The sequence below is a fragment of the Anser anser genome, assembly GCF_964211835.1.
Source record: "Anser anser genome assembly, chromosome: 2".
NCBI classification, from domain to species: Eukaryota; Metazoa; Chordata; class Aves; order Anseriformes; family Anatidae; genus Anser; species Anser anser.
Genome location: NC_139721.1, coordinates 63493893 through 63521021, shown reverse-complemented (window position 1 = coordinate 63521021; position 27129 = coordinate 63493893). Strand labels below are relative to the sequence as shown.

Genomic DNA, 27129 nt, shown 5'->3' with positions numbered 1-27129 from the left:
CTGAAACCTCCACCAAGTTATAATGGCCACTTACCTTACTTCATTACAGCAGTCTGTAAGTTATCAGCCAGTACACAGACTTGGAAACATTACAATTGTTTGGGATCAAAAACAGTAAAAAATGATTAGGATGCTGACTACTTCAGCACAAATCCATCAAAAGAAAAAACTGTCTTTTCATTAAAGCCCCTTCTTACTGTATCCAAGTTCCACAGTCCATAAATATAATCCCCAGTTTAAGAAAGACTGAAATTTGATTAAGAAAGCACATCCTAAATAACAATTGAATCACTTTATGAAATATTTATTATAGGATTAAATCAACACAGAAACTCAAGTCTTAACCTGAGTGTGAAATATAGTCCTCTATTGCAAATCACTTGGCAAGAAAAGAGGAAAGAGAAGCAAGTAAAGCCTTTTACTTGCTCCAAACACAATTAAATAAAAAAGCTGATACCATTCTCCACATAAGCAGACATTAAACAGGCTGGTGGTATGTCACACACATGTTTACTATGCTTTTATCATGTTCTACTATCAATAACGAAAGAGAACGTATATATATTGCTGATGTGAAATCTTTTGTTGCAGGGTTGTTGTTTTTTTTAACCTTCTGTGTAAAAGCATATTGTACATGCTGGTCAGAGGTGCATCTTCTATGCAGCTTAAAACAACATGCTGTATTTAACTTGTATTGCCAAAACACTAGATTGATGATGTCTTGGCATCATTTACTGTAAAACACAATGGTAATGATGTCTTTAACTTTCTGCAAGAATGCATCAAGTCATATTAACAGGAATTTCATTCTTAGCTTGCCTACTTCAATAAAAAAAATAAATAAATACATCTTTTTAGCTCCTCTGAAGGAGAATCAATCTATCTTAATACAGCCTCAGAATTTAAATTCTGTGATGGATTGTTCGCTCTTGTTCAGCTGGTTTAGTCACAATACCTAGTTCCAAACTCAAGGTAGAGTTCTGCTGGCAAAAGAAGTGAAAAAGGAGTACAAAGAGAATCACTAGGGACATTGTAAGTGTAATATTTGTTACAAAGCGTTTTGGGTAAGAGGTGCAGCAAGTAATTTACCTCTCTATCTTTACATTTAAGCAAACAATCTACAGATTTCTTATCACTCCAACGAAGCTGAAGAATTTTAACACCTTACCAGCACTGGGGGAGAAGTATCTGCTATGCTTTAAGACACAGGAATCAGGTGCAGAAAAAATAAAGTGGTAACTTGGGGCCTAGGATGCTCTTGAAGCAAGCCATTTTTGCTAAGCTAACAGAGCTGAGCTCTGATAGCAGAAGTAGACTTCAACACATCCAACCACATAGATTTGGTTTCTAGTATTTCCAAACTTTAGCTTGTTTTTGTATTATTTTTCAGAAAATAAGATCCTAGTAAAGTCAAAAGCAAAACTTCCATCACTTCAGCATGACTAGATTTTAAAGACAAGATTAGTAACAAACTTTCCAAGTATTAGCCTCACAAAAACTGACAGTATTGTTAAGGGAAGCTAATCACAAATTAAGAGGCTGCTCTTGGTGCAAAATCATAGCTTGTAAACACTGCTTTATATTTCAAGTGAAGCTAGGTCCTATGTCTGAGTTAAAAAGAACACTCTTCTCATGCTATTCGAATACAGACAGCTGCATTAATATAATAATATAATGTCTTTACTTTTTGGTAATCAGTAACATACAAACAGCTTAGTGGCTTGTGTTTGTTTTTTTTTTCTTTGTCTAAGCAAGGGACAAGGATAGATTCTTCTCCATTATTCACACAGATCAGTGTTGTTTCCCTCATTACTACAAAATAATCTGGTTGTACTCCTAGAACCCGAAGAGGTGACTTTTCTGGAGATATTTTCTAAAATCCATATGTTTACATAAATCTTCGTTATGCAAGCTTTTACCTGTGAAATGATCACTGCCCCTTCGGCTTAATAAAATCAAATCTAATCTGCACTCCGTGAATATCAGATCAAAGGACATGAAAATCCGTCTTAAACTAGAAAACTGTAATATTTGCACATTGCAATTATAGTTAATTTCCTTTTAAGTACCCATATAACTTGGGTAATTCTCTAACTAAAAGGTCAAACCATAATTGGATATGATAGAAGAGACTGAGATAATGATAAATTTCTACTAATTTCTCCAAGTTGTACCTTCTGATTTTTTTTTCAGTTTTGTATGTCGCTACTCCAAAATTGCTTGAATAAATGGCTTTGCTGCAAAGAAAGTACCCACACTGATATGCTTAAAAATATCCCTGCATTGTAGAATAGCTACTGAATGCTTTGGTCATTTGTTTTCCTTCAAGATTTAAAACAAACGAATAAAACAAAACAAAAACCATCAGAAAACCAACAAACAACAAAAAGCCCACCACCAAACCTAGTTCTTTTTAAAAGAAACCTTTCATAAAACACAACCTAAATACACCTCTTTAAAAGTAGAATCAACAATATGACAGCCTTTTTTCCAACTTGAAAGAGAAAACATTGAATAATGCAGTTAGGCCTGCAGCACACTGCAATAATAATGTTCTGCAGCAAAGCATTGGCTTTCACATGATATGGAGTTCTCAGGAACCAGGCAAGGGATATTCAGAAGAGTTTAGCAATTCACATGAACAATTTTAAATGAAAAACTACTCTGAATGTATTAAAAGCAAAAATATTTTCATACTTGTTTCTGGTAAAAAGGAGAAGAGATACAAAAGAGGGAGAGGAAAAATACCCTTTGCGTCTTTTTTCCCCTCACCGAAATGAAGAAAAAGGAGACACTCCTACAAGACTGTGTTAACAACATTCTGAGTCAGTCGGGTTGAAAGCAAAATGAACAGTTTTTCCATTTTGAATCATGTCAGCCAAGAGACTGGAAAATTTTGTCAAAACAAACCAAATAAAACAAGAAAAGGTTCACTGCATAAAATTCCTATTTTACTTCTGGCCCAACAGGAGCACACAAGCTAGTCTGATCCCAAGAACATGATGTGCTTGGAATGCATTAAGTGAAACAAATGGAAATCTCACGTGGGCAGCGCTGAAGGGTCAACGGCAAGACTGAAAAAATGTAACCTTATTTTAAAAAATAAATGCCCTGGGTGAAAAGAGAGTAGACAAGAGAGGGGAATGATTTGATCTGATATGTACTGAAATCATGCCTAGCAGTGGAGAAAAAGCTGGACTATTCAGCTTGATTTTTCATCTTGCAGAGTCAACAGTATTCAGCTACATAAGGATGCCAGCTATGTAAGTACCACAGAACATCGCAAAGAATTGGCAACATTATGGACTAGAACAAAGCTGAAAAAGAACAGCTTCAATACCAGAAATAATTATGGAATTATGGCTAAAATAAAAAAGCAAAACCATCAGGAAAATATAATCCAAGCTACAAAGTTGTCTCACACTTCAGCTTTAAAGTGATTATATTGCCTTTAAAAATATACATGTATAAACCATTTTATTTTCTCTCTAGCTCTAAACATTCACTGCATTCCATCTTCCTTTAAGAGAAACCTCTATGAAAGTGTAATGAAATCTAATGAAATCCACGGTTGGTTTAAGACATTTAAATACTTCTCCACAAGCTAATGGATATGTAATAACCAAAAAGAATAGCAATTCTCAGTCATTTGTGAACAACAGATATTTACAATGGCATTACACACAGAACAATAACCTGTTATTCGGGCAAAGCTGAATGGAGCAGCAGTATTCCCCTTATTACATTTGTAGAAAGAGGAAAACAGAAATGTTACAGTACCTCGGTCTTCAAGCGGATTGCTAGCAAGGTTGATTGTATGGAGTCCTGAGTTGGGATTGTGGGCTAGGGCACTGGCTAGTTTCTGTGCAAAATCTCTGGAAGAAAAGAATACAGAGGGAGAAAGAGTTCTGTTATCTCCTCTGTCAACAGCACAATCAGAGGCTTAAAAGTGCCAAAGGACTAGCAGACAGAAGAAGTCATCTTACCCTACTGATTCTTCACAGTTTTAAACAATGCTTATCTGGCTAAATTGCTATCTTTCAAAGCAGGTTATATTATTATTTGTTTATTCTGTAATGTAAGAGACTGAAGGTCACTCTATCAAAGCTCAAGCTACTTTTGATAAAGATCTGACGGTATAAAATAGGAATTACACAGATTTCTGTCTCCTCCATGCCATGCATGGGTGGGACATATATGTTAACTTCCATACCATTATCTCCCACACTCACGAAGCTAATCCTCCCCCCTCCAAGCTTGCAGCAGCTCTACCAACAAACACTCAGACAGGCCTTGCAACGTATCAGAAGGTCAACAAAGCAAGGGTATTCTGATCTTTTAAAACAGCAGGAACAGCTCTCTCAAAGAACAGCAGGACACTGAAACTGGTCTTCGCTTGCTTCTTTTTACATTGAGAAGCATCAAGATTGACCACCGACCCAGCAATGTGTGCCGAGAGAGACTGATGAGATGTCAGGTTGCATAAAGCCCCTAACAGCCAGGTCAGTTAGCACAGATAGCTTTGAACTTTCAACTAAGTGTCATAGGTAGCTGTAGAGCATGACCAAAATCCGCTTCCACAAAATCCTGTTCCAAATCCACTTGAGAGGCAAGGGAATGTTACCCTCTCTGAGAGCATTCTGCTGTGGCTGGACTACCACACCTCACAGTATTAAGTTCAAGGCTGGCTTGGTTTTCCTACGTGACAACACTGACAGAATCTGGTGGAGACATATTCCACACTTTATGTCAGAAGGCTGTTGGCTGTTATCACCTGTAAGCCAGTTCCTCAAACCTGTCCTTGTACCTACTGGGCAGACATTCATGTATTAAGGGCCTAACCCTACCGTGCAGTTATGTTAATCTGAGACCATACTTTCAATGTTCTTGTAGTTTATCTGTGTTAGACATTGAGTTAAGAATCAAAAAATATCCCTTGAGCTTCCTTCACACAGCAACCTTCTCTCTCTTCCATACTCTGGAAAAGAGTGGAGATTGGACAGTTATAGCCTCATAGCTTTGGGCTCTCTGTTGTTGCAAGATGTACTCAAGTACAGAGACGTTCCAGGAAAGTTTAATTTCCCTTCGAAACCCCATTTCCTTAGAGGGACTCCTGAGGGCAGAACAGGTTCCAGTGCTGCAAATGCAGGGTGATGAGCTGCCTTTAGGACAAGCATATTCTTATCCTGAAATACAAGCAGCATGTAAACACAAACACTCAACACTAAATTCTGTACTTAAATCTGTGCCACCTGACAGGCCTCGGGGTATCCTGCTTTGCTACCTGCTGCTTCTGCAAAACACTATGCATCTCCTGTAGGTCCTCTATTTGCCAGCACTCTGTAGATACCCTCCAGCAGTTCAAATGGCACCACATGTCTACGCTAAGGCAACTGAATAAAGCCCAGAAAAGCACATTGAGTTTTTGAGTTCAAATAGATTCTTGTCATTATGTTATTCTGCCTACACCTCCAGGCTTGTTTACAAGCTCTGCTATGGCTATTGACACCAATATAGGAAGGTCACCAGAACATTTTTGACAACTTGGGTGTGTGTGAACTCTGTGGCAAAGGCACAGTATATCCATTACCACCAGAAAATGGTAGATTACCTAATTTAGGGTGCATTAAGTTCTAAAGTTTTCTTGTTTTGAAAAAAATGACACTACTAAACCTCTCTCTGAGCAGCCTCCGCCAGCAACGGAGGGATCTGGGCTCTGCTCACAGGTTGACATCATTGACATTCCTTCCCTCTGTCCACTCAAAGTCCTAAAATCTATTTATTTTTATGTTATTTTATTTTGGCTGCAGACTTCAGCCAGAGTGTGTAATATAAGCCTGATGCTTTCTACAAAGCATCAAGCTCACCCTGCATGCATCACACAGCCACGCTTGCATAAACTGAGGACACTCAGGCTTGGAGGTAAAGCTTAGAAAAGGTCCAGTATAACTATACATGTGGGAGAGGAAGGATATTTCACCAAAGGTAAAAATAGCACGGATCAGAAAATCTCAGACAGAAATTCCTCAAGATCTGTCTAGACAACATCTCCGGAACAGAGAAACAGAGGGTGTGTGGGGGAGGAACTAAGGTGAGGTAAGGATACGCAGAGCCCATCCAGCAAGGGAAGATGAGCTGCATGCAACACCTCTCTCAGAGGCCCTCCTCACACCACTACGGGCACCTCTGTTCCCTCTCTGTTGTAGCAGCCATTCCCCATGGAACAGGGCAGCAGGGATCAGTGTGGATGGCGGTAGGGACAGCGTGCAGAGTACTTAAGCACAACAAACAGATTATTTTTACCAGCTCTTACAGACAGGCCTTTCCAGACTGGAGAATCTTGTTATTTCATGGAAAAAAATATTCTGGTTATCACATATTCCCCTATTCCTCTAAAGCAGCTCATGGACACGTAACTCTTTTCAAGCTCACTTGTTCAAGTCACCCTGAACTACTCTCACTGAAATCTGGACACCACCTGCCTCGATTAGCATCCTAACAATTATCAAAACATTACTCCTTATGCATTAAAGACATCCAAAATAATCTAGATTGCATTATTTAAGTCTGCTAAAGAAATAGCAATGGGAACGATATTTTCAAGAACATCTGAACTGGCAGAAATCTTATCATACATGGGGGCTTCAGTTGACAGCCCACTTTTCCCCAACAGCAAGTCCACACTTGCCTAGTCCTGTGTCCTTACTGCTACTACTGTATGACAGCTTGCTGTCCCATCAGCTGGGAGGATGACAACTGTTTATGGATCCTTGTCCCACACCAAATCACAGACATGAATGCCTGGAGGTAGAAAAGAATGCAATCATCTTAAACTGACCCTGCCACCAGAAGAAACATGCTCTTGCAGCTGCTCAGGTGTTTCTGAAAGCATTGATCTTGGTAGCTCTTTCTCAACACTGGCCTGGCAGTCTGTCACAGCTCATTAAAAATGGCTGGTCGGTGAGCTATGTGACGTGAAGAAGCCCAGTAACAATAGGATTTCCTCCTAGCGAGCAGATATGATAACTGGCAAAACTGACAAATCGTCCTTGACAAAAACAGACAGACAATGCTGATCAGAGCAGATACACGCCAGGGCAAAATGCCAAACACTGTGCATGTAGATGGAGGCATGAAAACCAAAGTCACACGTTGATTATCTGTCAAGTCCTGTTAAAACTGACACCAGCTCCAAGTTATAAGTCACTGTAGGCAGCGTGCAAATGTAAGTCAATATATCTTTTTATATTCATGATTAGCACTGTGTTTTGTAGCACAAAGCGCAAGAAAAACAAGATTAAAATCAGGTGTTTTTGTTTGAATGACAGCTTTTAAGGACACTGTGATCAGGAAGTTCGGGTGTAATTCCAAACTCCACCACAATTTTCCTGAGTCATTTAGGCAATTCTCTTTTAAAGGCATTTCAGTGCAAAGCCAATTTTAAAAAAGGGTGAAAAAAACAACAAACAATGGAAGAGAAGGCAAAATAAATGATACCACAGCATTTCCCTGTGCTTGTTTGCCTTTTTTTTTTCTTCCTTTTTTTTTTCTTTTTTTTTTCCGCTTTGGTATAATGCTCTGCTTCTCCCACTTTTCCACTACTTTGTTTCTTAACACAAAAATTCATTAGTACTAGAGCTCATTTTCTCTACATAGTCATGGATGCTACTCTAACACTATAACAAGCTACACCTACTTCCGACGGGGCTAGTTTGTGACTTGAACTTTGCATCTATTTGCTCTGAAGAGAAGAAGGAAAAAACTACCTAGTAGCTATAACTTACTGTATTTAAAACACATGCATTAAACTGCACATATTACCTCAACATGCTTTTTTTTTTTTTTAAGGCTATAGCAAAGGATTAAACAATCATCTACTTTCTTGCCTCTTTAAAAAAAAGTTGTTAAAGTAGAAGTATTACTACATTTGAACCACAAATGTAATCCTCAAAAGATAAAAAGAGCTTTCTTGGGAATGAAATCATAATGTGTTATACAAGATGGAATGATACACTTTTTAACAAAACCTTGAGCACTTTGAAATGACAAAAAAGTTTTCATGCTTCTCTTGGTAAGTCTACTTGGAGAGGAACAGTGTGAGCTGATTTAGGGTTTATGCTCTTATCCAACCCATTTTGCTCCACTTAACCCAATTTTCCAGGCTGAATCTTAAAAAAATGTCAGTTTAGAGGGATTTTCTGGACCATAAGGAACCTCTAAAAAGCCTAATGACAAGTTCGTGACTACAGATTCCTCAGAACAAGCTAGACATTAAGCTTGAGCTTTTTTAATGTTTACTCTGGCTAACACACATCACATCCTTTTTGCTGAGAGTAAGCAGTATCTAATGCAACATTTTGAAGAAATTACTTACGTTCTAAGCCCGGCATTCTCTAATACCAGTTCTTCCAATCGATTGGACCTACTCACCACTCGCAGAATCTGCTCACAGACATCAGTGGACTGCCACAAAAAAGACGGAAGAGTGTTAAAGAACACAAACATAGAACATATGGTTAGTTAGCTAATTATAAGCTGTACATCATAACAGGATCCGGTCTATGAACTGCTTCTTGTCCTACATAAATAAGAATACCAGGAACATCCCAAAGACAGTCAGATGGCTAGAGAGGACATCTGGAAAAGACTCAGAAAAACAAAGGGCAAACTAAAAGTGAGTCATTTATGAAACAGGCCACCTAATCATAAGGGGCAGATTTTTTAAAATTACAGTAAAATACATTAGAAAAACACCAACCCCAGACCCTGTGGCTCAGAAAAACACACATGTAATTTTTGAAGAAATCTTTTTCATATAGATGCTAATACCGCAGAAAAAAATTACAACTAGTGCAATGGAAAATAAAGCCTGACCAGGAACAACAACCGAACACTGAGAAAGATGATTTAAGGCTGACAAAAAGCAAACAAAAAATTCAAGAGCAAGAGCACTCTAGCTACACGTCCTCCAAAGATTGCTTAGGGTCTAGCGTTGAAGGGTGACTGTATTTCAGCATGAGTTCTGCCAGCCTACACAGAATAAATCACATCTCATGATCATACTCCTGCTGAATTCTGGAATTTGCACAGACGTTTACAAGTACCATGATCCAAACATAACAAAATGGTTTGCTTGCTGTGCTCATTCAGACAGAGATAAAACCTCAAGGTTACAAAAGCTATACAGTGAGCTTTGTATCTCATCACCTTCTATTATAATCTCTTATTTTGACTCTTAGTCTTCTTTTCACAGCACACACTATCTCACATTCAGATGAAGTCCAAAGCTGATCTTTAGTCATGATCATGAAGTGCTGAAACTATTCTATGTCATCCACCCTTAAAATCTGGCATTCATACTTGGGATATCTTTGTTTCTAATGACAGTATGGCATTTTTGAACACTCTTTTAAACTAGCTGAAACTCCTAAAAAGAAAAAAAATGCTCTAGCACACAGAGAAATCTTATTAATCCTTTACACAGTAAAGGTGACAATGTTTTCTAAAGATTGACGATTCAACTATCTCTCCAATTATATCTTTGCCTTTCATATTTTAATAATTCAGAAGATCATCATGGTGTTTCTGCAGCAGAGTGACTGCAAGTGGAAAGTTTCATGCATGCACAGTAAAAACACTACAGATCATGTCTATCAAACACAATGTCAGAGTGGGACTCACAAAGCACAATACATTCAATGGCCTCTGGATATGTCTGACCTCACACCGACCCTCAGCAGTATCCCTGTTGCATGGATTTACTGTCCAACAGGTTGTATTTTCCTGGTATTTTTGACTGAAATTTGAATGTATGGAAGATTAAGGTTTTGTTTTGTTTTTTAAGGACTGATGCATTTTCAAGATTGACGAAGTTTATTTGCTTATTATATAAAAGTTGCTAAAAAATCACCCAAATATCTTATTAAAATAAATAATATAATAGAAAACAGTTCATCAAACCACTAATTCCACCTGTAACTATTAGCTTTCAGGTTTAGTAGAAATAGTGTATTTTCATATATTTAAGAAGTCACTTAATTACTTATTTTCTTGGCATTTTCTTCAGTTGTCCAACTTGTTTCCCCACTTTTTACTTTTCAGAAAGAATGCTGTTGGGGAGGAACATCATTGTCACATGTCACTACATACTTGTCACTTTAAAGGGATAGTTTCAGGCAACTGGGAGATAAAAATCATCAAGATGCGATGAAAATTACAAGAAAAGCCTGCTCCATGATGTGAGGTTAAAAAAAAAAAAAAAAAAAGAATCTAGGTATTTTCTAGGTATTTTCCTTACACTTCCAAAAAGCAACAGATATTTCTACTGGCTTTAAAGTTAGTCTCCTGTTTAGTCACTTTGTATTGTTTGAGGGAGCTGGTAACACCTGATAGAGAAGTTTTACAAGTTACCATTATGGCCAAATAAACTTTCCAAACTTTATTCATGTGAAATTTTGGCAAGACCTGGCCCTCAGTAGTGTTTCTATGGCATGAATGAACCATCCAACTTTTTATATTTTCCCTATACAATTAATGGAGAAACAATTTTCAGTTTTCAAATAAGACTGCCCAGTCATATTTACCTAAAAAAAGTTCACCTTAAAAAATGCAATGGCATCCTCTAAGGCACTGCAGATATACAATTTCAATTTGTTACTTACTAATTTCAGATCCTTGGAGGACAGCTTTGTAAACCACTGATTATACTCCAGAGCAGCAACTATAGGTATTAAGTCTCTAGAAAAAGAAAAACACTTTTACACACATTTCATATAACTGTCAGTTTGGGTCATTTGAAACAGTCTCTTAAGTGCTCTTCATATCTAATTCCCTCTGCTTTTGCAATGCTAATTGACTGCCATCGCTATTACAGAAAGCTCTGCATTCTGAAAAAAAAAAAAAAAAAAAAGAGCAGCTGTGTGTCTTGCCTGAATTTTAATACAAATTTTTGACTGGCCAACTGACATCCATTCTAGCATGAATTTTTAAACAAGAAATTTGTCTGTGCTGCCATTCCTACTTTTAGCATTACTTTTTCTTCAGTCTCTGACATATTTAAGCTTCTTAATCACCTCTAATTATAATTGAGCGTGACGCTAAAAAGCTTTTTGGCAGTCTGATGATTTAATATAATCCCGTGACTGAATGCTTCTAGAGAACATATCCTTGTCTCATCTCTATAGTTAAATTCCCCTAGGAAGCAGGAGACCTGCAAAAGGATAATGCGACTTTCAGCACAAACCCTCCTTAATTGTAAAAGGGATTTCACAAATGAAATTCTAAATTATTCCCGTTTTCTTTATTCCAAGCCTCTTAATTTGATCTGCTCCCCCTCTGCTAAATTCCACCAGTAACAGACATTGACAAATGCCATGTCTGCATGCCACCCCCCAGCAGAATCATTCATCAAGCACAGGGAGACCACTTAGCAGCACTGCACTTGGACCATTTATACACAATGTATTAAATACAAATATACACCCACACTCAGACTCAACAGTTACTTAGAAACCCCTTGCCTTTATAACAAAACAAAGAGCTGTAATGTACGTGAATGTACATGATCAGCAAAATAGTGCCATGTGAGCCTCAGTTTTTGCAGGGAGAAATTTAAAATTATTAGCTTTTATAAGTTAGTACCACCCCCAAGCGTTTCACTCAGGACATATGCAGGTAGGCACTAAATATGCAGCACCTTTCTCACATCTTTTCCTTCTTCCTCTCCTTCACTTTCCTCCATGAACATTCAGACACTGCAGGGTGATCACTAAACACGTAGCAAAGCCAAGAGACGTGGCAACATCATATGGACAAACCTTCCGCAGGCTATATTGAGAACCGCGGTTGCTGCACTTGGAAGTACAAGCCCATCACGGAGGTGACAGTAAGAAGCTGTGGCACTCTGCAGCAAAAGACTGTAGCCTACCAACTGTGAAGCTCCCAAAAACACTTGTAGAGGAGATAAAGTGTGGAGTGTGTGGTGCCCTTCAAAGATTAAGCCTACCTTCCACGTTGTTTGCAGCATGCAACAAGTCTCATTGTGAATTCATTTCTGTCACGGTAGTCTTACAAACTTCATCAACTATACAGATTTATTTCCACTTACCACCTTTTTTTTTTTTATTACACATACTTTCTTTTCATTTTAAAGAAGTGATTGACTAGTGAGATGTTAGCGTGGGAAAAAAAAAAAAAAGCAGAGGTGTTTTCTCCTTAGGCTGTGCAGGCAGGAACTTTGCTATGGAGTCAGGAATGCCTACACACATGTTTGTTCCTCCTTTCTCTTCCCCTGGAGTGGTCAGTGAGAAGGTAACGAATTAGCAGCTTTGACGCCCCTCTTGCCAGTGCCTTTGCCTTGGAAATGGAATGAACATGAGAGTTGGTTTTCAGGCGTAATTTGGGTTTATCCTCCCAGTGGTAACCAGGCAGCCACAGCTTGTGGTGGATGCAGCGAGGCAAATGCTGGACAGGCTGAAGGCACTGCCATCATCCTGGTGGAGCAGTGCTCTTCGTGCTGCGGACAGCCACCCCAAAAGGGGCAGAGAGCACCACCGGTGGTTATATTTCAGCGGCGGGCAGCAGCCCAGTTCCTCCAAAGGAACAGAGGGACAACGAGCAGTGATTACTGGCTGCATGTATTTACACTACCAGGGAGCTGGTAAGCCAGCTTGGGCGGCTGGCTAGAGCTCAGTACCTCCTGGTCACCTGGAGGGTGACTGCAGGCAGAGCCTGCCTGAGGCTGTCCCTTTCTCTCCTCTCCTTCCGAGCCTGGGATGAAAACAGCCAAAGGACAGGGGGTGTTTGGAGTTACCGGAAAAAAGCTGCTGCACTTTCAAGAAGTTAAAGAAATGTTGCTACAGCAGGACAGGAATATTTTAAAATAAATCAAGCCTGCTGATTTGCAAATTCTCATCTTTAAATAGTTTAGTCTTCTGCAGTATTCAAGGCCTGTTTGTTCAAACTTTAGACAAGCACAGATACTGGCGTACTTCTAAAACACCAACTGGAGGAAAAAAAAACCAACAAAAAAACACCTCCCTTCCTCCACATGCTTGAAGACAGTGGAACATCTGCCTTTCCTGCAGTATTTTGTCTAGAAACTTTTGTCTATCAAATCCTTCTTCACTTTACCATCCAATTTTCAAGAGAAAATTTAATAGTTAAACAAAGTTAAAGAAAGTTAAAGTTATATAGTTTAATTTTATTTTTAATTTTGTTTAAATTTTTGAAGGTGTTTCTTACCAATGAGGATCCTTTTGGAATTTACCTCTACTCCTCTTATTTTAAGCGTATCTAACCTTATTGTACTTATTCCTGAATTTTCCTTTTCAAAATGATATACTGCTTTTTTCACTTTATTTCTATTAAATTCTAGATGTGGTACTGACAATGATCAGAATTCTTCTGCAATACAGTAAGAAAGAACGCTAATGACCATTTCCAAAAGCAGGGACATCTCCTAACATTCCCTCACCAAGTTATATTGAATTGCTTACATTTATTTATTAGTCTGCTTGCTAAATTACCATCCAGAATAAAGTAAGATTTACAGAATGTACAAAATGTAAATCTGTGCCATCTTAAATGAAAACAGATTTTGTTCTTCTGGAATGCAGAAAATCTCTCCAAGCTTCAACAACATTCAAACTTTGCCAGTGCCTTCACGTGGGTTTTTTTTGACAGTTCAGTCCCCCAGTGTATTTAAGATGACAGGAAATCTAAACAGTGCAAAGAAAAAAAACCTAACTAATCACACTTTTCTGACAATATATTTGTGAATGTCCAAAGTTTTGAAGGCTAAAACATAGATGAAAATTGTGCTGCAGACTTAACTAAGTGCTATTTGCCTTTTTTTTTTTTTTTTTAATGTTACACAATTATGTGGTTCACAGCACAACATAACTTCAGATAAAACCTCAGAAGTCGTGTTCCCAAGTGGCAAGCCATGTTATGCACTCTGAGTGTCAGACATTCTGGGAACTTAAATTCATCTATAATTCATGCCATCTTATGTTGACCTCTAACAGAAATACTTTACAAGGGAAAAGCACAAATTGTTTATTTTTTGCAATGCATAGCCCTTTTATCTAGATAACTGAATATTCATCCTACCTCACTTCAGAGCTACTCCACAGCATGAAGTGTACAGTTTCAGTTATCTCAAAAATCAGGTGGACAAGATATACAAGTTTCTCAAAATCAAAGAAACATCGGCATGTTGTTAATGTATACTATTCTTTGCTAAATGTCTGACAAAACACTTGCATACACTCTTGAATTATTTGGGATCTCAGATCCTAATTTGCATTTGTAATGAATAACATATAGTTTTGACTTCCTAAAAAAAAATAATTTTTCTTGAAAATTTCAATCTAGAACCTTTTTCTCAGTTCCAGTCCCAGTACTAAGAAATTATAATCTCAAGTTGGCGTCTAACACATGTAAATGGATCTAAAGTTGTTTTAAATCTTTGGACTTACTTACACAATCATGAGGCATTTAATAAAAACTTTTATTAACAACACAAATATTTTTCCTTGGTGATGTGAATTTTGTAAGGTATATTTCAGTGAAAACCTTCAGTTAAGCTATAACTCATTTGAATCAGCTAAGATGCTTTAAATACTTAAAACACTTCTATTTTTCATTAATAAGTAGTATTTTTCACTCCTAATAACTTGTTCAAACATTAAATTTCTATTGAAGATGGGTATCTGCAAGTCCCTTTTTCAAGAATGCCCTACGTTCTTCTCAGCACAATACTTCTAACCATTCTTTTGTTCTTGTCCCACATTTGCTTGTGCTAAACAGTACTCCTTTCCTTAGCTTCTCTCCGCAAGTCTTAAATGACCAAATTCTTTGGCTACACTTGTCATGAAGCCCTGCAGTCTGCCTTGAGTTACCTCTGAATTAGCCAACATGGGTACTAACATCACCATGGAATTCAGTACGGACAGTGAAAACACCACAAAAGCTGAGTAAATATACAACTAATTTTTTTATATTTTTTATTTTTTGGAGGGGGGTGAGTTTACACACTACGTAGCTTAAAGCTGCAAGGCATGCTGAGCCAAAATACTCTTGTTTACCAACCTCCAAGTTCAGCCTTTCTGTTGCATTTTAACATTGTACCTCTGACAGATTCTTAATTCTTCCCTTGGGTTTTCCCAAAGAAACAAACACACTGCCTTATTTACAGTTTCTTTAATTTGGCATTTTTCTTGTATAATGATTGATTTTAATTAAGACTCTTTACCATTTTTTCTTACTTAAATATTTCGGATTCAGCTTTCATAGAATCCAATTTTCTGAGCCAGATAAAATCAGTAAACCAAATACAACATTTAGCTAAGTTTCAGCATCTTACAGTAAAATTACCCTCAATAAATGCCTTTCTGGAAGTACACATTTTTGATAGCATCTTTTGTCAGTGGAGAAACTACTGGCTGGGTTTCAGTTGAATAACTTAAACCTTCAACTGACTTGCTGAAAAAATTAATTTCCTTTACTGTATACCCCACGAGAAAGATTCTGAAAAAATAAATACTACATAATTTCCTTTTTTATTTTCCCTGCCAAATGTAGTTGCATGTTCTCTATCTGCTATCTTTTTGGAGTGCTTCCAGTAGCAAAATATATTTATCTCCACAATGAAATGTGCTCTTTATGGGGCTTTTGTGTAAAAACAGCATCTTTGTGCTGAAAACTAAAAATGCTATAGATGGTCGTTTCAGAGGTCTAGACATTCAAGTGACAGCTATGGGAGTATCGGGCTTTAGCAAGGACAGGCAAATTCTATTGGAAGGACAGGTTAAGAGACAAGGAAAATTTGCTAAGTATTAGCATAATTACTGCATATTGTTTACCTGTGGTCAAGATGGCTGAAGTCTTGCAAATTCAACTCTCTTGTATCTTGTGTCAGATAAATTGTGTCAACATCCTGTTAAAAATACGTAACCAAATACATCTTTATTGAATGTATTTCCTCCCCCCCACCCACCTATTATGATTTATCTGCTCCTTCATCATTTGTGCAGTTAGCTGAAATGAGCTCCTGCGCAAGACTTGTACTTACCCACTGTACTTCTTCTCTGTAGGGAAATCCAAGCCAATCACACACACATGCATACATCTGCGAAAAGCCTCCTAGAGACAACCCAAGAGAGTATTTAACATAATCGTAAAACAAACAAAAATACATCTAAAAGTATATTTTAATACTTAGTATTAAAGATACACCCAGACTTTCAAAACTCACTCTCTTTTTCTCTCAAAAGTGTGTCCATTGTGCTGCTGAAAGAAACTGAAACCATCCTACCTTTGTAACACCCAGCAGGTTGCAAGAAAGCTTAAAATAGTTCTTTCACCTACCAATCAGAAGTCTGCTCCTTACTAATTACACCTTAAAACTAATTACACCTTTACAAGCTTCTACCAGAAATAGAATTAGACTTCCTGACACTGCAATTCCAACCTTTTTATTTTTGAGCCTCTAAATTCATTCTCACCACAAGGTCCAAGTTCTGCCACTGTCTGACTGTCCCACAGGGCCTGGAGATTAGTCAGTCTTTCTGAAGGCTCCATAGTTACTTTTTTCATAATCCTCCTGAAAGCAAAAGGCAAAAAGTATTGATGACTTTAAAATATTTTTAAACCTGTAACACTATATGCACCCACCAATCTCATTTATTTCAAGTATGGTTTTAAATTTCCAGTTCCTGTGTATAAGAAGTCTTACCATCTTTAATACAATTCAATTATCTGCCTAAAAGTCAAACATATCGTGATGCAAGTAGCAGGAGTAACATTTATTTGTCTCTTCTTTCCTTCCAAGAATTAACTCTGTGACTTCTGGAACAACTGAGCCCATTTCTGTGACAGGATCACTCAAGCTATCTAGACTTGTGCCCCCCGACTATGACAAAGATGCCTAAACTAGGAGGAAGACATGGTATTACTGGCTACCCTGAAACTACTGCCTTCTACCCAAGTGCTTTTATGCAGTGAAAGCCTCATGGTGTGAAGAGCTACAGAGCTCACTGAGTAGCTACCTACACATGGCCTCTAAGCTGCACTCCTAGCTCCAATTGTTGTAATTTTTAGTGTTCTTCCTCTTCTACACAAAAACACACCTTACTTGGTTTTAAAAATTTAAAATATCTGCTCTTCTGAATGACAGAACAGTCTCAGATTCCAGAATTCCATAAAACAGAAGAAAAAATTAATAATAGATATTCATAGGAGAAACCTCTTTCCCCCTTGTTGCCTGTTCCCATCTTATAACACCTACATAACTCCAACATCCTCATTTTGGAAAGTTATGCCATTTGAGAAAAGAGCAAGAAATTTGATTTCTTTCCTAGGAGCCAAGCAATCTATATACTGCTATACAAAATGCCCCAGCAATGTTCTCCAGAAAGCCCAGAAAAAACATGTATACGGCTCAAGGCCTTCACAAATGCTGACAAAAACATGCACAGCCTTGCGGCCTTCTTCATTCTGCTCCTTTTGCTTACATTTCTCACATAATTACTGTGGTTTTATGGCAACACTGCTCACAAATATTCACTTGTTTGTATGCTTTTTGAAGGAAGATCTCCATCTCCATTAGAGCAGTTAAAAATACTGCCACAGAGATAAAGTGGGAATAAAAAAGAGCCACCAGCTAGAGTTTATGAATTTAAAATTCCTACTTCACCTAAAGTAAAGGTGAATAATAAAGACATACACCCCAAATAAAACATGTAAATTTAGCCTGACCACCTACATTTAATGTCTGTTACAAAATTTCACTCAAAAATAAATGCATCCTGGAAGACTCTTACACGGTCCATTTTCTCTAATATTGCTAACAACCAGGAGCTGAAGAGAATAATAGTAGAGCTGCTTTATCTTGTAGACAGGGATGAAGATGAGGCAAGGGTAGAGAAAAGAAAATAAAATGAAGGAAAACTAAAGAGAATTGCTGCAAGATAATAAAATTCAGAGGCAGAGGAGAGCACAAATACAAGAAAAAATGTGAAAACAATGCAGAAAGAAGAAAGGCAAAAAAAAAAAGAAAAAAAAGCTAGAAAATCAGATGTATGATCCAAGGAGCCAGTTATTCCACAGAGTATATGACAATGTCCATGGCTTGGTGTTGAAGTGCAAGACTCCCAACCCTGTGAATCATTTCACAAAATTCAAAGTAAACAGAACCTCTTGCTCTACTTCCAACTCAGATTTACTTCTGGGGAGAAAAAAAAAAAACAACAAAAGAAAGCAAAACCCACTGAATATCACAACTGGTTATGGGGAAAGGAATACAGGAATACACTCAAACAAAAAGCTACAACCTAAGTTGTCTGAGGTTGGACAGACAATGTAAGGTAAAATAAAAACTTTTGACTCTTAACTACCTGTATTAACCCTTCAAACTAAAGGCTCTTTTGGCCCTACAGAGCATCCCTGAGCTATCGTCTGCACTGTCTCACAGCTCTTCCATATACCTCAAAAGGCCTAATAGAGACTTAGCACTTGCCTTAAGGTGTTTCTTGTACCCTCAGGGCATTTCTGATGCAAGGACAAAAGGCGGTGGCTTGTCACCCTTACACACAATCTGCTCATGCTACAGTTGGCCTACAAGACACTTACACTGGAGAGAGTCCAGGGAATATCTTCCTGAGGCAGGTTCCGATGTGTGCCAGCACCTCGTTCACATCCTCCGAGGTCGCCATCTTCATGGAGATGCTGCATTTCTCAGTTTCCATAATCAGCTGTAAACAAGAGGGCATGAGGGCAGGAACTGGGTGTCATCTAATTCATATCCATCGAAAAAGGACAGCATTTTGAATGCCAGCTGAATGCTTTGCATGCCAGCAAGGATCTGTTATTCTGTAATACACGACATGACAGTGTTCCAGGCAGAGGTTCTGAGCTTCTTGCATGTACAAGAACTGCGTACTCGAACTTTGCTTTTCCTAAAAGTGCCCTGCTTCCCACGGGAATAAAGGCTTCCAAGGATCTCGACCTCAGTTAGCACTTCCAAAACCAAGAACTTTTCACGGTATTGTCCTGTTTTGAACCACATCCCAGAACACCAGGAGAAGTGAGCGCAGCCTGACAGGAAACTATTGAACAAACAGGGTCTGCTTCCTCGAGCAAAAAGGGAAAGTCTTTAACAGCTGCAATTCTCTGGAAAAGCTCTAATGCTTTGATCTGCGCTGTTTAAGAAAATGTTAGGGTAATACAATGTCCCAGCTCAAAGGATGCAGCAATTCAGCAAACTTAACGGGCCCCCTGTCTGGGGAATACGTGCTTCAACTAGGCAGGGGGAGAAATAAAGCCTTCTGCTACCCTTCTCTGCCATATACATACATACGTATTTATTTATTTATTTATACACACGCACACATATATATACATATATATGAGTGTTCAGAATACAACTGGATTGCTGTATGACTGACACATCAGCTCTGCTGCTGCTTTTGGCCGTGTCACAGGAAGCCGTGTAATACTTCTGTCTTCTCCAAAGTGTATATTTAGCACAACCAACAAGTCCAAGTCAAACACTTTTAGGTTAGGTACTGCGTATACAAAATAAGAAGCCTGCTCCTAACATTAGCATTGTCTCTGTACATTTGTACCTTAATCCTAACGGGGACACTGCACAATATGCAACAGAAATTATTATTTTTTAATTGAAACTGGTACTTGGAGCACTTTCAGTTCTCAGTTCACGTCTAGGGTCAGCACCGGGTTAACTCTAGAAGAGGCTGCTTTATCCCAAAAGCACAAGGAGAATCTTCACACCTTTTGCCACTAATTCAACTCCTTTCAGAGAGTTGCTGTCACTCTCCAAAGATGAACAAGTGGGCAACTTCCTACTGTTTTTCATCACCACCAATATTACTACACTACTTCCTACATCACTCTGTCCATTTGTTATCTTGTACTTGGAAGCTTTCCGTGAGATGCCTAGCATGAGATTAAGTCCTTCAGACATCACAAAGATAACGTGCTTCTTGCAGGAAAATTGCAACACCAACATTTGCCCCACAAGGAATAACCAACGATTCCACCTGCCTTCAGCTATATGCCTTACATGTTTATAACACAAGCGGATGTAAACATGTAAACTTTAAAAGTTATTTTAGGAAAACAGTACGCTAAATGAAGCTGCTGAAAATCAGGACTTTCCCTCATAAACCCTGCTACAGCAATGATCTGCTATGCGACTACCGATAATTAGCATTAGCTACCATGGTATTTTATTACCTGAAATAAATAAGGTCACAAAACCAAACACAGAGTTTACTAAATGTCTCTCTATCAAAAAAGTAAACATGTAGACTTGTTTTTTTCCCCTTTACAGAAGGCTTCAAAAGCCATGTTAAAAATATGATATGTTAAATACAAAGAGAACTTTTCAGAGTTCAAATAAAGTGCCAGATGCTCCTATTTCTGAAAAAAAAAAAAAGCCAAATACACATGAACCACATGAAGACTTTGATAAAATTGGACTCAAATCTTATCAACATGTTCATCTTACGAATGAGCAATGTATTAAGTGTTTTTCTTCCTGTCAACTTCTCTGACATCCACTTTTTTGGGGGCACATTACCTGCTGCCAAACATATTTTTTGTTATATACAGTGCTTTATAGAGTAAGCGACGAGAGAAGTCTGTCTGCAATGTATGCAGTAGCATTTGGTTTCACCATAATGGTATACACCACAGAAGTCTTTCAAACTTGAAAACTTATAATCATCCAAGTGATGACTGTAATACCAGCCACCACTGTTTTATTATCTCTGAGAAAAAATATGCACTTACGAAACAAATTAAAACTTGTTCTGCTCCAACTGAGCTATGAAAAAACAGTATTTCTTATCCCACCCGTGCAACAGGTTCCCAAAATTGACTCTTTAAATTCTTATCTCTATTGTCAACTTTACTATCAGCACAAACCCAAGAATTCAAATGTACAACATGCTCACCAGATTGGGACACCTACATGTTAGTGCACTACCTCCTTGACTGGAACAGATTTAGCAATGAGCAAACAAGTGCCTTTTTATCTAGAATATTGCTGGCGGTAACACGTATCAGTGTGTCACAGCCTGATTTCTCTTAAGTCTGAAAACACTCACCTGACCAGGTTTACAGGAAGTTACTCCTTGGATTTCCAAGTAGCTGAAAGTTAGTTCTAACTGCAGTCAAAAAAGAAAACGCCACATTAGTACAAACACTGTCTGATTTTTAAAAGGTTAAAAACGATTGAGCGAGGCTACTGTTTTTTTACGTTGATTTCTGTAATTGATTTTAGATACTTATTAATATCTGATCACATTTTGTACTTAGAGAACACATTGGCTTGTTGCAGGTTCAATTAGAGGTTACAGGGATATTGCATTGAGCATTTTATTGCAAGCTATGAGCACTCTTTACATAAAACGTTTTACATAAAACTTTGTACATAAAACTTTTAACAAGTTTTATGACAAAACTTTACTTTAAAAGGCATCATTATTTATACAATATCCTAATGATGAGTATTCTTGTGACCGAATAATCATGAAGTAGAATAGTTAACAGCATCACATATTACTCTTTCATTAGTTACACTGAGCACAGATGTGAAAATTTTACTGTGTAGAAGCTGAAGGGACATATGTACACTATTTATATATACATATTAAAAGATATATATCTACTATATACATATATATAATTATAAAAGTAGAAACGCTCAAGACTATCTTAGCATGTCTATAAGTTTGACAGGAAATAGTACATTAGCTTTTCCTGACTGGGTTATCTGGACAACATTCAGGATAGGCAGGGAAGAACAGTGAAGATATTTAATCCAAACGGACCTTTAGAAGAGGTAGAGGCAGGAAAACCCTCTGCTCTGAGGACAAATCTAAGGCTATGGGGAGTTTGCCAAGTTCTAAGTACACAGCCACATGGACAAACATCTTGACAGCTCAGATATGCAGAATGAAACAAATCTCTTGGAGTGAATCAGAACCACAGGGTAAGTCATTAGCATGGTCATTTCCTTTTATTTATCATCAATATCATTGTGATTGTGCAGCCTGTTTGAATTGTATATATGAAGTCTCTCGTACTTTATCTTATCCTAGATTCACAACCAGCGTGCTTGCAGGCTAACCAGCAAACACCATGTTATTCCACCTCTACATTGGCGGCAATCCTTTAAAAAAATCCTGAAACACTCCTGAAGCATTCAGTAACCAAATGTGAGTCTAAAGAATGCCCCTGCACAAAGATGGCAAACACAAATCAGTTTCCAAACTTGACAACTAGCTAAGAGTTGTTATTAAGCAAGTATCCACATAGGCTCATTATCGAAGAATTGAGGCACATGAGACAGAAGCAATGAAAGCATCTTCTCCTTGCCCACACCAGTGTGTTGCATTTTTGCAAGAGTAAGACATCCACTTCTCCTCAAGCCTCACTGGTTCCTGATTTCCCAAGCAGGACTGGCATTTTTTCCTGATGACAGCACACAGCCCCATTCATTTCATTCCGACCAGAAAATAATTAAATAAAATCCATAGAAGCTCTTGCTTGTTATTGGTGTAAGCCAGACTACACACGTAGAGTTAAAAGTCTCTTTTTCTCCAGTGCTAATTAAATTAAGCAATTAAACAGGAGACTATTTGACATTTATTTCCCAAAATTGAAACAAAATGTTAGGAAAAAGTCTCTGTGATGGAAATCCTTCATATTTGCAAATTATTTGCTTACCAGATTGAGGGTTCTGCTTTTGCTAATGTGCAAAAATATGCATACGTACACACAATCAAAAATATGTTTCTACCCCGAGAGAAGTTTACACAGATCCAGACACAAGAATACATTCTGCAAAAGTCCTTTCAACTAGAATTAGCTAATACCAGAAAGTATGGCCACATCTCTATACTTAAGCTTCAGTTCATTTTTCTACTTAAACACATGGATTTATAGTCCTTGCTTTGCAGGAAAAACACAGAACACATTTACCTGAAACTATGAAATTATTTTTACAGAATTTCACAATTCATAATCTTATTTATTACCTAAAATTATGTTCTAAAGACTCCTTTTAAAAGTGTGTCTCATTTAGAGACCCTGTAGTTACCAAGACAGCTGATTTCACAGCTTTCAATTTTTTCAATCATAAGGTACTGAAAGCTGGCACTAGAAACATGTTTGCAAACAATTACATACCCAGAAGTACTTCACACACTTATCTGTGGGCCGGATGACACATTCGACTTTCAATAATGTTGCAATTATGTTTTATATAGACTGTAGCAAGAATTAGGAAGCTTTAAGGACTGCACTTCCTTTTCTACTAACCTATCTAGATTAGTGGAAAAGAACTGATTGGACCGCAGCATAACGTTATGAGCTGACCATAGTAATATCCGTGCTCTAAGGATATTCATTAAGTGGATATTTCACTTAGCCAATCTTTATCACTTTAAACTTTCATCCTCGTTTAGTAGATTAAAGCAAGGGCTCATCAGCGGTGTTTAAAGAAAGGTGAAGCTTGCAATCAGATGTAGTAGTAAGTCACTCCAAACCCACCATCTCTGAGTGCACTCAACTTTGTGAGAGTGCCCTGGAGGAATAAAGCATCTTTGTTGTATGTTCTCAGCTGTCTTGCTAGGAGTGACCGTGTGCTACTTGTAAGGAAGCTCTCAGGCTCAGAAAACTGCTAAGCGGCTTCTGAGTATATGGCAGACTTTAGAAAATTCAGTGAGTTTGGTTAGTCCTTCTACAAAAGAAAAATATTTTCAACCATCCTAATAATTATTGAGATATACTTGTTGAATTTTGACATAGGATCATGAACAGTTTCTTCTGATCATCTTTCTTCCATTTGTAATCACTGAAGTCACAATTTTGTTAGTACGTATTCTAGATTTCCATGAAAACAGAATGAAGTTCTTCAACTAAGTAACTCCATTAAAAAAAAAGAAAAAAAAAAAAAGGAAAAAAGGCATTTTGAGAGGCACCTGTGATACTAAACTGGAAGCACAGCTATTTCTTAGCATATCAAGTCCAAGCCTTCAATGGCTTTGTGCTGAATTACAATGGCTTTGCTATGGGTTATTTAACAAGGTCTGTTTCCATGCAACCTGTCACCAACTTCTGTTTTAAAACCAGGCAGTAAACCACTGCAACCCAAAAGCCAACAGACATCTGTGCCACAGGGACAGGGTGATCAAGAAAGGGAAATAAACTTCAGCAGAAATTCAAGCTAGAGGTATCCGATCTGTCACTCAGAATCTTCAAATTATAGGTAAGGGTGGTCACATATACCAGTGACCATAATTTAAAATCTTACATCAATCTTTCCATTTATTGATCCAGTTATTTCTATAAAGCATATCTACGTATACACATACTTATGCACACACGTGTGTAACACACCTTTATACACATGTGAAACACAACATGGAATGTGTGTCAAATTCACATTCACTAATTCCAAGCTGGACAAGAGATGATCTTCCACATCAGTCATTTTCATTCACGTGGAAATTTTCTCTCACTGCTACAACAGTCATTACAAATTCTTCTAGGAATAATAATAATTCAGTGGCTTTGGTAAGGACAGTTATAAAGATGCTTTTCAAAGTGAACTGCCATCTCCATAGAAATCATTAGAAAACAGGGGAATTTAGTAAAACTCAAAATAATTTCTGTCTCCAAATCAACTATATTTCTATTTGACATTAGAAACTCTACAGGGCGTAATGCCAATCAGCTTGTTTGAAACTGTAGCACTACAAAGGTCATCAGACTCATATCTCATTTCATCAAGTTGACGTTTCCAGCCTAATACTTCACCCACCTGCATTTCTAGAAGTTAAAATTCCTCTAAAAACGTTTATGTAAACTGACAACTCATTTAGGGCAGACAGAAACGGAAGCATCATTCTAACAAATTTAACACCATGCACCGTACCAACATTCCTCATTATAGTTTTAAACATATGCGCAATGTAACTGAAATATGCTAAGTTTATGCAACTTACATTTATATCTAAAAACACACAATAGTTGTAGAAAAGAAACACAGTAGCTTTACCTTGGTGGGAATCCGAGATGTTAAAAGAAATGCCCGACATGATGCCAAAATCTGTTAAAAAAAAAAAAAAAAAAGAAAGCAGAATTTGTAAGAAATACTTCATTTATCAGTAATATTATTGAAGAATCTCTTCTAGGAAAATCCTTAAATCAGAGGGAAAAAGCCTCGAGTGGAGTTAGCGACTATTCCCTTTGCTGTCATACACTGAAGGAAGCAAAACTGGGCTCCGATCCAGTACAGCTGAGCAAATAGACTGCTGCAATCTGGTCATCTACCAACTAGTTAGTATAGCATCAGACTAGAAGAAATTTATTTAATCAGTCTCTCGAGGACATCTAATAGCAATCTTAGTGACATTTTAAAAAGAAGCAAGGATAAGAAGTCCTATCAGGAACCGTGGTGCGCTTAAATGTGACCAAAATATGCAACATAAACACGATGTTAGTAATATAAGAGACTATATGCAAATATTTTCCTTTGGATACACAGAGTGCATTTCTAGAATGACAATGCAAAGATTTCTCAGTGACACCAACTGCATTTCTTCTCTGGCAAGGACAATGGAAAAACGTGATTAGATTATTGAGAACAGTGACTCTGGGGAGAAAACACAATGAGACTGAAATATTTTAGAAGTTATTGCCGATCGAAATATAATGATATATAGAAGTACCACTTCAATTTCCACGCACAGATCTAAAGCCTCGCAAGAGCAATGAATCACTTTGCAAAACCACAGCACAGCTTCTGATTTACCCACCTATGGAATTAGTTATTGTCGCCTACATTTTTTCCAGCCAAAAAAAATAAAAGATCCCAGTTTTCAGATCTAGATTCACACATGCAGAAGATCAAAACCCCCACAGCACATGTAGAGATTTTCACAGAGCTGGGACCTGCTACGTCCAGTCGTGCTAGATAAACATTTCTCTCCGTACACAGAGGTTAACACAACACATGTCCCACTCAGCACCCAGCTCCTAACATGCTTTAGACGCTTTCAAGTTTGGATTTGAACCTCTGTATCTCAGCTAACCTGCATTACAGCAGGAAATGGTGCCAGCAGATGACAGCAGGGCGGCAGCATGGCAGGAGCAGTGCAGCAGGGACGGGTCAATGCCAGGGTGAAACCTGGAGGTAAGCAAGGGAGCCTGGGTGCTTTGTATTGTTCACATCGGCTCCTGGTGGATTTTACATCTAGAACCCAGTATCCTATTTTTTTTTTACAGTAACATACCATATCTTGCTAAAACCTCAGAGCACGAACACCGCCACATACTGTTTGATGTTAGCAGAATCTCTCAGAGCTGAAGTGAACAGAGACAGTGCTCCAGTTCAAACTAAGTTTTGGCCACGCTGCTGTGGAAGAGTAATCCTTACCTCCTGCAACACCCATCCACCACCTAACGTCCCATTTTGCTGTCTGGCACTCCTCTGCTGCAACCCAGGGTGTTGGAGCATCCCGACCCTACCAGACAGACCGGCCTCGTCCCCTTGCACTCACTTTGGGGAGAGAAAAATTCTGTCCTGCTCACGTTCAAGCTGCACGATCACGAGCACTCCTTCCACAATCCGGCACACAAAGGATGGGGAAAGGTCTCACAGAATAAAACCTGGATTCCTTCCACTCTTTCACTGCCCTTCCTAAGGACAGCTGCCCACAGTATTTGCATGCAACGCTCGTGGGTATCTGTGGGAAGGATTAAACCCCCAGTCACACCCTTGTGTTAGATAGTGCTGCTTACAAAGGCTCCCTTTAACATGATTACAATAAATGTGATCAGCCCAAGTAGCAGAGGTAAATGCAAACCAGGTAACCAGAAGGCTGTAACACGGTTAATGTTGGAAAAGGATGTTCCAACAGAGCATACGTCAGTGCATCCCCATGTATTGGATGCACCGAGACTCCCACAGTGATCCTGCCAAAGCCAAGCACCTATTTGCCTTAAGAAGACGTATTTACAGACAGAGAACTGCTGTAGGATGATGCCTTTTATTCATCCCATAAACAATTCTTGAGCAATAAAACTGTACAA

The 27129-nt window shown here is 38.1% G+C and overlaps 1 protein-coding gene across 4 annotated transcripts in view; it reads right to left on the bottom strand.

Annotated features, from left to right (window-relative positions):
- The window catches only part of CARMIL1 (capping protein regulator and myosin 1 linker 1), a 203916-nt gene that overhangs the window by 87175 nt on the left and 89612 nt on the right, over positions 1-27129 (bottom strand). For all 4 annotated transcript variants that reach the window (XM_083822729.1, XM_083822730.1, XM_083822727.1 and 1 more), the window contains 9 exons: positions 25094-25144; positions 21135-21194; positions 18634-18755; positions 16509-16606; positions 16076-16146; positions 15867-15940; positions 10662-10737; positions 8375-8463; positions 3781-3875 (listed from right to left, as the gene is read on the bottom strand). In XM_083822729.1, coding sequence (XP_083678855.1) covers positions 3781-3875; positions 8375-8463; positions 10662-10737; positions 15867-15940; positions 16076-16146; positions 16509-16606; positions 18634-18755; positions 21135-21194; positions 25094-25144 — 736 coding nt within the window. The remainder of the gene's footprint in view (positions 1-3780; positions 3876-8374; positions 8464-10661; positions 10738-15866; positions 15941-16075; positions 16147-16508; positions 16607-18633; positions 18756-21134; positions 21195-25093; positions 25145-27129) is intronic.